Raw genomic sequence first — 12,013 nt, forward strand, 5'->3', positions numbered from 1 at the left:
ATTTCTCTTTTGCTCATTTTTGATCACGTACATCATTCTTTATTTTTAGTTTTGTCTCATGTATAGCACAACTCTTTCACAAACTCAGCAATCAGTGGAGAAGGGCTCTCGTTAAGAGACATGACCAAGAACCTAATGATCACTAAGTCCCGGAAAATCTGTGTGGTGATGGGAGAAACTTCCAGAAGGACAACCATCACCTCAAAACTCTAGTCAATCTGGGTGTTATGGCAGAGAGTGCAGATGACACATAAAAACCCATTTGGTGTCTACAAAAAAATGGCACCTAAAGAACTCGCAGACTGTAAGAAACAAGACTCTCTGGTCTGGTGAATCCAAGACTGAAGTGTTTTGCCTCGTTTGTGAGTGTCACGTCTGGAGGAAATGAGGCATCACTTATCACCTGGGTCATACCCTCCCAGCAGTGAAGCATGGCGGTAGTAGCATCATGCTGTGGGGCAGGGACTGAGATACCCGTCAGGGTAGAGGGGAAGTTGAACAGAGCCAAGATAACCTTTATGAAGACCTTCTCCAGAGTGTTTGGGTCTTCAGACTGGGTGGACAGTTTATTACAACAAATACCTGCAAACGGGCTTCTTAGTCACACTTTTAACTTTTCTCTTCTCTCTCCTTCTTCTCTACTGTTTCCTCCACTAATCCCAGGTGAGTTCTTCTCTTCCACCCGACTCCAACTCGTCTGGATGACGTAGAGTGGCTCCTTTTAATATACGACCGGTGCTAGGACATGGTCCATAGGAAGCGCTTCTGGGTGAGGTGAAAGCCCCACAAAGTATGGATCACTACTCCCTGCAGCCCCCCTCTTTCTTCTCCCATGGAACCCAACAGGGCTGCCGTTTGGGACTACATTTCCCAGTATGCCTTGTGGGTCTCCATATAGGTACCTAGGACCAGGGATGCTGCCACTATGGAGTTGTCTCCCCCTGTTTCTCCCAGCCAAGTAAGGATCTTTGGTCCATCTCTGCTGGGGATGCCTTGTGTACCCACTTCTGCTTTGGCATCTCCTGGCAACCTGCTACTCTTCCTCAATGCCTTGGCCTCCCTGTCAGGTGAAGAACTCTTGAAACATCCTGGCAGGAGTGCCAGACCTTGCTTGTTGTCCATTATAGTACGTGAGTGTGCATTTGTGTGTGTGTGTGTGTGTGTGTGTACAGTACACTGACGCTGCGGCTCCTTCATTTTGATTCTTTCATCCTTTATCAGCATTTCTCACACTGATTGCCACCATATGATATTTTTATATGAATATGACTATTCGTTATAGACTGATTATTTTTAATCATAAGACATGCAGGCTTTTCCCAGCTCACGCACCTGCAGCATTGGTGGCACAGCTCCACCATTTGTATCCCATATTGTCCTGAACTTCTCCATCTGTCCATTTTCTTATCCTGTTTATTATGGGGTTATGGGGCAGCTAGAGCCAATGCCACCAAGCATCGGGGGGCAAGACAGGAAGACGGCACTTAATTGCTCCTCTACTTTTGCTTTGCCCCATGCCTCTTTTTCCGATCCTCACACTTCTGCACTGGGCCACCTCTCCATTCCCAGTCCCTTACAGTACCATCTGGTGGTGGGAGTGGTGGGGGTCTTTTTTTTTTTTTTTTTTTAGGGTGGCATGTTTTGCAACAAGCGAGAAGCTTCTTCGTTTTCAGAGGGTCCTGAAAAGGTCTTTTGTTTGCTTGCTGAACACCTGGAGCAAATTGTCACAGCGGGCTACAGCTGTGGAAGAGTCCGGCCGTGTCACTGGTTGTCTGCCTTTGGGAGGACTGGAAGACCCACCAGACTGGATTAGTGGAAAGAAAAAGCCTGTCATAATTTGTTGCCTTGTAATTAGAATCCAAACATCAGCTTTGAAAAACGTCTAACAATTCAATGTATTGGGATGTTTCGTATTGGGGGCTGTCGAGCTTATTAAAAAGAGAGGAGAGGACTTTTTTTTTCTTGCCTTCTTTCCTATTTTAGACTTCTACTGCTTTGGAAAAATTAATGTACGGCCCAATTGGAAGGAATAAGATGTTGAACAATGTCTTCTTTAATACTAATGTATGCATTTTAGAAATTAAAAAAGAAAGAAAGAAAGAAAAATGCTGGCCCAGATTAAGGCAAATTTTTATACATGCCGGAACAAAACTGCCATCCGTTTCATGATATTCGGTGTTCTGTTTCACGGTCCATTTGTGTGTACAGTCCGCTGTTGTCTGGCAAGTTTAACGATGTAACGTCTCGGATTTTGTCTCAGGGATTTTGATCAATGGAGGCTGCATAGACGGAGTCATTGTTACAAACGTAGTAGCGCGTTTAAATGAAATGTTTGTATTACCCAGAGAAATCGGTAAAGTTAACAGGCTGACGTGATCAAAGTAGTTAAGCCCCTCGTGCTGATATTCTAAATTATAAAGGTGAACGTTAAATGAAAAACATGCAGCCCGATTGTTCAATCTGCTGAGCCCGTGAGGTGCCGGTGTGTCAATCACTCGCCGTCCTGTCACGTTACTCGCGCCGGGACTTTGCCGCCTCGCTGCTCAGTCTGCACACACGGCCTTTGGTTTTCTCCTCCTGGAAAAGACGAGTCGTGGCGTTCATTTTACAGCATCTTCGGGAAAAAATACAATAAAATTAAATGTGCGTTTAATTACCACATGGATGGAGTGCCACGGCCCCATAGCCGTCCTGACAACGAACGGGTGTGTGCGGGACAGACAGACAGGTGAAGGTGAACGAGCGACACGCAGGCGGACGGCCGGCCATACAGGTGCAGAAAACGACAAACACCCCCAGTCCTAGGGGGGGAGTGGAAGGTAAATGGGCGGACCGCTCTCGTGCTCTTGATCTGAATCCTTGAATGTTCATTTTCATCCATAAACATAAACGGAATAATGATATTTTATATTGAAATGATAATCGCTAAAGTGTTAGAATAGGTCGATACGCTCATGCCTTAAATCGCACGGGTAATTCGCGTTAATAAATCAATCCCAGCCAGAACTGACCAGAAATTGGTGCAAAAAGGGCGAAAACTGGTCAATTTTGGGACAGTTCTTGAGGTTTATTGTAACTACCTCATAAACTAAATATTATTTAAAATTTGTTAAAACGATCTGTGTAGAATAAATAAAACGAGCGACAGAGAAACCCAAATCTCCGAAGTAAAAACGTTTAGTTTGATTTTGGTTTTCAAATTGAAAACCTGAAGCTTGTTTTTTATCATGCTTTATTTAGAAATGATCCTAAGAAGTAGGAATAAATTCCTCAATACCGGGTTGGATAGATTTGATAACTGTACACTCCATGTGTACCTGCTTGATTTATAGATACATCCAATTTAAAATTGATATGAAAGACATGATATCATAAATAGAAAGTTGATGTTTAAAACTGATGTGAATGGCACTATATAATAAATCTTATGTAAAACTGATGTGAAAGGCACTATATAATAAATCTTATGTAAAACTGATGTGAACGGCACTATATAATAAATCTTATTTAAAACTGATGTGAATGGCACTATATAATATATCTTATTACAGCACTGTATAATAAATCTTATTTAAAACTGATGTGAATGGCACTATATAATAGATCTTATTACGGCACTATATAATAAATCTTATTTAAAACTGATGTGAACAGCACTGTATAATAGATCTTATTTAAAACTGATGTGAACGGCACTATATAATAGATCTTATTTAAAATTGATGTGAATGGCACTATATTATTTATCGAAAGATACTATTTAAAATTTATATAAAAGCCAGAATATAATAAATGGATAGACGCCATTTAAAATTGATATGAAAGGCAGTATATAATAGATAGATGGATCTTATTTAAAATTGATGTGAAATGCACTATATAATTAATGAAGAGGAAAATCCTATTTAAAATGGGTATAAAAGGCATAATATAATAAATGGATAGACATTATTTAAAAATGATAAAGGCCCTATAACAGACAGATTCAATTTTAAAATTGATAAGAAAGGTGCTATATAATAGACAGATTGATAGATTCTATTTAAAATTGATATGAAAGGCATTATATAATAGACATTATTTGAAATTAATAAGAAAGGCGCTATATAATACACAGATTGATATGGTCTATTTATAATTCATAAGGCGCTATATAATTGATTATGTATTTAAAATTGATAGGATATTTTATATAATACCTTTCATATTTAAAGTTAGTGTGAAATGCACTATATAATAAATGGATATAAGATACTACTTAAAACTTATATGAAATGGGCTTTATAATTGATACTGTACTATATAAAATTAAAATAAAAGGCACAATATAGACCAATTAAATACTTTTTTTATATAACTAAATAAAAATTCCCAGAATTAAATGGTTTTTCGTCAAGCATTGACGCAAGTAACCACACCCCAGTAAAGTGCCATTTTGGAATTTTTATTTTTAAGAGTGATATATAGATATAGATAGATATAGATAGACCGGAAAGGCGCTCGACAATAAATAGAAAACTGTACTTTTCATATGGACGGTCATGTTCCTTTTTTAAATAAACCACCTTGTTAATCCGTATCCGTTTCATTTTCTTTTTTTTTTAATCGAGAGGTAATTCGCCAGTATTAACTTACTTTGACTAATTTAACAAGAAGCCAGCGTTCTTGCTCGGTGTGTATGCTGCACCTCATTCTGGTGGCGTATTTTTTCGTACCGTTAAGTGAGAGTCGACATTTCACATATTCCGGCCATTATGTTATTCCATTCGCTCGGCTTTACGCGTAGGTTGGTTTACTAACCGTGAAATCCCGTAACGGTTACTACAGAGAGTTACTACCCGTATATCTCCATCTTAAACTCTGGTTCTTAAAGTTCCCTTTACTGTGCGGGTTTTGTGGTTCCTCGTCGAACCTTCGCTTGACAAGTAAGCTCTGCATTCCGCGATGGGCTCTTTAATTAAAGCTTTAAGAAGGTCCCATAAGACAACTTATGGACAAAACAGAAATCTGGAATGTCTAGCAGGCTATCTAGTAGGAAAGAGATGAAGAAAGCCTGAATTTAGTCCAAGTGAGGGTCCTTATCGTAAACCGGGAACTCGCTGGGGTTTCACAAAACTGTACTCCTCGGCAGATGGCTGTTTGTGCAGCCTGCTCTTTTCGTTGGTGGTACATTTGGGAGTCAAAACACCGGTCACCCTGTAGCATCGCTCTGAAGGGCTACTTTGGCATCTTTATGTTTGAGAGGGCACCTCCACCTGATTGTATGGAGCATAAGGCTGGGACAGGATTTGTCAGTTTTCTTTATTTGTTCAAGTTTACGTTAACTATGGAGGAGCATCAGGTGACAATACGCCTTACACTGCGGCAAAAAACGGCTATTTTTCTCTTTTCTTTTCACAATACAGTTCGCAATGCCCCAGGAGAAGTAAGTGATGTTAAAAGACACCTTTGAGATGTACTTGGTATTGTCTCCTCGATAATAACAGAAAGGTGCACCGCGCTGCTGCCAGACCCGGCATTTGTTCCACATTAGAGATCATCGGGGACCAACTGTGCGGGCAAAACTGTTTGTGTTTAGTTGCTAAGAGGCGATCTGCGACTTCTTAATGCAGCGCACATAGACAAATAGTTAGGAAAGGCACTAAGCAATGGATCAGATATTATAGACGTGAAAGGCTCTGTATAAAATGTATAGGAAAAGGGCTAGAGAAGATAGAATAGGAAAGGCACTATACAATAGACAAAACATTATAGATAGAAACGAAACGGTGAAAGGCGCTATATAATGATAAGAAATTAACTATATAAAATAGTGAAAGGGGCTATGCAAGAGATAAAATATTATTGATAGAATTGAAATGTATTAGATATAAAAGGCACTATACAAAATACATAGGAAAAAGGTTATATAATATAGATTAGGAAATGCACTATACAACAGATAAAATATAGATAGGAATGAAATGCATTATAGATATGTAAGGGTATAAAATGTATAGGAAAGGGGCTATATACAGTAAGAGACAAAATAGATAGGAACGAAATACATTACAGATATGAAAGGCGCTGTATAAAATATATAGCCCTTTTCCTAAGCTAGATTAGGAAAGGCACTATATAAGAGATGAAAATGAAATGCAAAATAAATGTGAAAGCCACTATATAAAATGTATAGGAAAGGCACTATATAACAGATAAAATATAGACGGAAATGAAATGCATTATACAGTAGATATGAAAGGTACAATATAATAAATCGATAAGAAATTAACTATATTAAATAGTAAAGGGCGCTATACAGTAGATCAAATACATACTCAGAAATGAGGTGCACTATAGAAAGGCACTCTGGTCTAAATAAGACAGGAAACGCAGAATATATAGTAACATACAGATAGCGAAAAGGCCCAAACATTTGTTAGTGCAAGCCTACGAGTTATTAGATCGTGTTTGTGCCACGTAGTTTATTTGTATGTAAAATGTCTGTGAATGACTATTGACAGTTACGAAATAGTGCATTACTTGTGTAAATCATATTTGGGCTCGTAACTAGCGCAAGTAAATGAAGGACCCTGAAACTGCTTTTCTACAATCTCGCACTTTAAATGCTGATTCCACGAAAAATACACACACACACACACACACACACAGAGACACACACTCACACACACACACAGTGGCTCTGAAAGTGCTTGGCGCGCACACCCACACTCGTAACGCTTTGGAAATGCGGTGTCGCAATAGCGCAATGAACAACTGACAGATTACAAGGAATATTTCAAAACGTTTACTCCAAAGCCCCCCGCCCTCACCGCAGCTCTCGGCCCCCGGCCCCCGTCCCTTACTCGAGCTCAATCCCGATTTCGCCCCCGTCTCATTATGAAGTGTTACAAAGTTGCTGAAGTGAGAAATGAGCCTGTGAAAGCTCGTTGTCCTAATTAAACTTTGACAAGAAGAGTGACGAGAAGCAATGAAGAGGAAACAATGACAACAGTGTTTGAGAATGAGCCCGGAGCTGGGAAAGGCTTTGTCCCCCTGAACAAAAGCATTTGTTTGCATGTGTTAAACTCTATTAAACTTCATCAGACACAGGTGCAAACAGCAACTTCTGGGGACATCACAACTCATCCCACCTTTGTGCGGCTGATGAACGGTCGCCACTCATTGCTAATCAGTTCATATGGAGGACTAAATGGCAGATCAAAGGTGCTCTGTTACAATATATAAAAAAAAAAAAATAATATAATAGGGAGCTCTCCGGAACAGATGCACAATAATTACTTCTATCGTGTGAAGGCACCGAGTTGTCATCAATTTAGGAGACATATTTAAAGAAACGCAAACAATGAAGGTCTCTTTATTTTACTGTGTATTGTTCGTTTCATCATTTCTTGATCGAGCGATCGACCGACCATGCATATTAATAACACCCTATCTATTATATAGTGCCTTTTTTCTCTGTCTAACTGTTAAATAGTGACTTTGTCCGGCTGTATGTGACATAGAACCTCTGTCTGTCTGTCAGTTATACAGCAACTTTCTTGAACTTCTAAAACCTCTCGCTTTTAAAAACGACTGCCTTCGAGGTTAAAAAATGGATTATGCTTATCATGAATTTGACCAAACATAGAAAGGTAAAACGCACCGAGAAAGACAATGAGTATCCCATCTATTATATAGCGCCTTTCATGTCTTCCTATCTTTCTCCATTTCATAGAGTGCCTTTCACTCTAGTACGGTATGTATCTGTTATATAGTGCCTTTCCGATGTTCGTCTGTCTATCATATAGTGCCTTTCATATTTATCTTTATCTATTTCTTTATTTTATATAGTGCCTTTCACTCTGTAATAAAATGTTATATAGTTCCTTTCCGATCTATTTTTTCCATTTCCTATAGTGCCTTTCACTCTGTCTAATACAGTATCTGTCTCTGTTATGGTGCCTTTCCGATGTTTCTGTCTATCATATAGTGCCTTCATATTTATATCGTTACCTATTTCTCCATTTCATATAGTGCCTTTCACTCAAGTACAGTATCTATCTGGTATATAGTGCCTTTCCTATATTTGTCTATCATATAGTGCCTTTCCTATTTATCTCTATATCTTTCTTTATTTCCTATAGTGCCTTTCACTCTGTCTAATACAGCATCTGTCTCTGTTATAGTGCCTTTCCGATTTTTCTGTCTATCATATAGTGCTTTCATATTTATGTATCTACCTATTTCTCCATTTCATATAGTGCCTTTCACTCTAATACAGTATGTGTTATATAGTGCCTTTCTGATGTTTGTCTATCATATAGTGCCTTTCCTATTTATCTCCTATATCTTTCTTTATTTCCTATAGTGCCTTTCACTCTAATACAGTATCTGTCTCTGTTATAGCGCCTTTCCGATGTTTCTGTCTTTCATATAGTGCCTTCATATTTATCTATATATCTACCTATTTCTCCATTTCATATAGTGCCTCTCACTCTATATCTAGTGCAGTATTTACCTATCTGTGGTTTATGTAGTGCCCGCCGTCATATATAGTGCTTTTGTCTGTACATGACATATCACCTGTCTGTCTGTCCTTTTATATAGGAAAGTTTCTGTCAAAGACAACGTTGCAGAATGATTTATTTTTGTTTATCACGATAATGATCATCCATATAAAATACGCAGAGAAAGACAGTAAGAGGATAACGTAATAACAGAAAAGAAAAGAACTCATATTTAGGCTTACAATTTCACATTATTTTCACGTGTGCCCTGTAAGCTCGATGTTCAAATATTGTCAGTAACTCGCTTGGATTTTTTTTTCCTCATCGCACTTTACTTTTAGTTTTTATTTTTTTAATCTCAAATTCGCGAGCAGTGATGGAGCCCACGTACAGTAAATGCCATTAGTTGTGTGGTTTTATCTGCTCAGGCGTGAGAACTGCAAAGTGCTGGGCATTCAGCCTACCAAACAGATGTTAATTCCGAAAAGCAAACGCAAGTGGGGGCTGCACGCTGATTACTCGGGGTGACCTTTTCCAACAGTTTTGCTGCTAATGGCACACCAAGCTGGGCTTTAGTGGATAATCGCAGATACTGGAAAGTCAGACTATTGATCTTTTTACAAGTTAGCGGAGCAGTGAGGGGATCTTAAAGCAGCCATGAACGTTTAGGACACGACTCGGTTCAGCACGCTTAGCGATCGATCAATCAGTCTCGCGATCCGCTCGGGGTGTCGGCCCGTCCAAGCACAAACTGCACATTCCTACAATTCCCAGCAATAATTGCTCAGGAAGAAAACGTCCGGTAAGCCATAAGCTTTATAGACGTAAGTAACAGTTAAGAGTTCGCACTCCTGAGGGGGTCGCGACTTTAGTACCCGAGGCAAGTATGCGCGATGTGGCCTTTATTTAAATATGTACAGATATTTTTAAAGTCCTTCACTACTAATTTTCAACTGATACACACAGAAGCAGTAAGAAACCACATTTTTTGTATACATAACTATAGCAGATCACTTAAAAACGATTGAGATACAATGGGTTTCATTTCTTTCGTTTTTTCCAGTATGGAGCGCAGACAGATGAAGTGACTTGCTCAGGGTCACACCGTGGTGTCATTAACGGAGTCTGAACCCACGACTAAGAATGAAAGCCTTAACCAGTACGCCACGCTGCCCGCCTATGGCTTTGCTCGTCTTTGCCCCTACTCAAGATTTCCAAGTTAGCGAAGTTCAGTTATTTTATATGTTATTGTGAGGTTGTTATTATTATTATTTACAGACATTGTGCGTTTGTGTGTGTGTGTTTATTTCTATTCGCTGAATATACATAATACATTATACCCTCCTTCAGCCTGTGAAACACCTTGATTTGCGCATGCTGTTTATGGCGCTATATGAAACAGAATTTGAGCGATTGTCTGTTTCCCTTGTGCTTGTGTTTATTCTGTTGTAACAAATGTATAATCGTGTAAAATTGTTCACCCTACAGAAATTACTAATTGCTACTTAATAGACGGTTTTATTCACTGTGATAAATAGATAGGAGCACTATATAACAGAAGAAAAATAAGACAGGAAGGAGAGTATATTATCGATCGCTAATGAAAGGCACTGTATTATATAGACAGTGAAAGGCGCTATATGATAGATTCACCATGTAAATATGAATCTTGTGGAGGTCTCATAGTTTTGCTTTCCCACGTACACGGTGTTATCGGAAGTGTTCGTCCACTTAAGTTTAAATGTGGAATGGCCGGTTGTGTCTTTCATCCTCCTTCCATTCGCACAAACCGCCGCACACGTCACAAAGTCACTCGAAGCGCAACCTTCGCAAACGATCGCCAATAGCGATGCTAACCCTAACGAACAGAAATAAAGGAGTGGAAAAAACGAACAACGGACAGATTAAAAGTAGAGGGCGGAGCGAAATTATCAGCCGCTATTTAATGTGATGGGAGGAACTCCAAATTGTTATAAAGGCTGCTGGAGGTGCACGACAGTACAAACAGCGGCACCGGCTCTGAAACTTCTTTGGGTGTCCCATCTTCAGCAAGCAACGATGACGGAGAATGGCGCGATAGAGAATGGGCAACCGGAGAAAAAAGCTCCACTGATCCCGCATCCGATTAAGAATCTGGAAGTGAAGCACACGAAGGTAGGATTTGTATTGTCATTATTGTTACTCCGATCAGGTGGAGCTTTGCCGCTAGTAAATGCGCCTGTCAGAGGCTTCAATAGCCGTGAACGAGCCGCGTCTGAACCGAAGCAGGAGGAGGCGACTGTCGCCGACTTCTCTGTGTAAACGCACGGGGACCGCACCATGTGCGCCTGGGAAACTGCGCTTCAGAGGCGGCGATGAGCTGCACCTTCAGGGCTTTGGGGTTTTGAAATATTCCAGTACGTGCCATATTCTATACTTCAGTCCACTATATATAAACTGTCGGGACTTATACCATATAGTACTGTTTAGGAGACGTTTGTTACTAAAAATACTCGGCTATACTACAATCAATCCTATACTATCCTATTTTATACAATACTACATTTCTGACTTTTCTGTTTAAATACTGCCCTATATACTCCGTGCCATGTTCAATGCTCTTATTCCAATACACTATACTATAGTATCATATGAAGGAGATTTTTGCTTTTAAATGCCATACTCCGCCATACTCTACTCTAGTTTACTCTGCGCTAATCCATCCGATGCTATCCTTTCTTATATAACACAATACCATACAGGTTACATTTCTGATTTATTTTTAAGATACTTTACTCTGTGCCAGATTTGTACTCTTATAAACTGTATTCATGCTACTGTATGTTGCAAAACATACTATATATGACATGTGCCTGACTTTTGTTTTTAAATGCTATTCTCTGCCATGCTCTGTTATACTTTACTGTACTGTAATCTAGTATCTTTCTTATACAATACTATATAGGTAAAACGTCTGGATTTTGTTTAAAATATACTGTACTATACAATACCTTACTCTGTGCCATATTCTGTTGTCTATTCTAGTATATCCATCCATCCATCCATTTTCCAACCCGCTGAATCCGAACACAGGGTCACGGGGGTCTGCTGGAGCCAATCCCAGCCAACACAGGGCACAGGGCAGGGTGCCAACCCACCGCAGTATTCTAGTATATTGTTTCTTAAATGTTTACTTTATGTATGAGATATTTCTGATTTATATTTTTAAAAGCCCTACTCTACGATATTGTATTCTATACTTTATACCATACCCGACTGTAATTAGCGCTTTGAGTACTAAGAAAAGCGCTATATAAATGTAATGAATTATTATTATTATTATTATTCTGTACTGTCCTACCATTCTCACTAGTATGCTGCACCGTATTCTGCTGTACTCTACTGTACTCTACTCAACTCTACTCTGCTCTACTATACTAGATAGCAGGACACAAGTGGCTTTTCCGACATTTCCGTGGACCGGCCCTACTACGCCAGCCATACTCTGCTATACTCTCCTATACAGTACTTTGTACTATACAGTA

At 39.3% G+C, this 12,013-nt stretch overlaps 1 protein-coding gene across 1 annotated transcript in view; it reads left to right on the forward strand.

Annotated features, from left to right (window-relative positions):
• The first annotated feature begins 10,458 nt into the window (after positions 1-10,458).
• The window catches only part of aldh1a3 (aldehyde dehydrogenase 1 family, member A3), a 71,898-nt gene continuing 70,343 nt past the window's right edge, over positions 10,459-12,013 (forward strand). Inside the window, exon 1 of the mRNA XM_028822963.2 lies at positions 10,459-10,643. Coding sequence (XP_028678796.1) covers positions 10,548-10,643 — 96 coding nt within the window. The 5' untranslated portion in view covers positions 10,459-10,547. The remainder of the gene's footprint in view (positions 10,644-12,013) is intronic.

This window comes from Erpetoichthys calabaricus, chromosome 17 (genome assembly GCF_900747795.2).
Source record: "Erpetoichthys calabaricus chromosome 17, fErpCal1.3, whole genome shotgun sequence".
Lineage (NCBI taxonomy): Eukaryota > Metazoa > Chordata > Cladistia > Polypteriformes > Polypteridae > Erpetoichthys > Erpetoichthys calabaricus.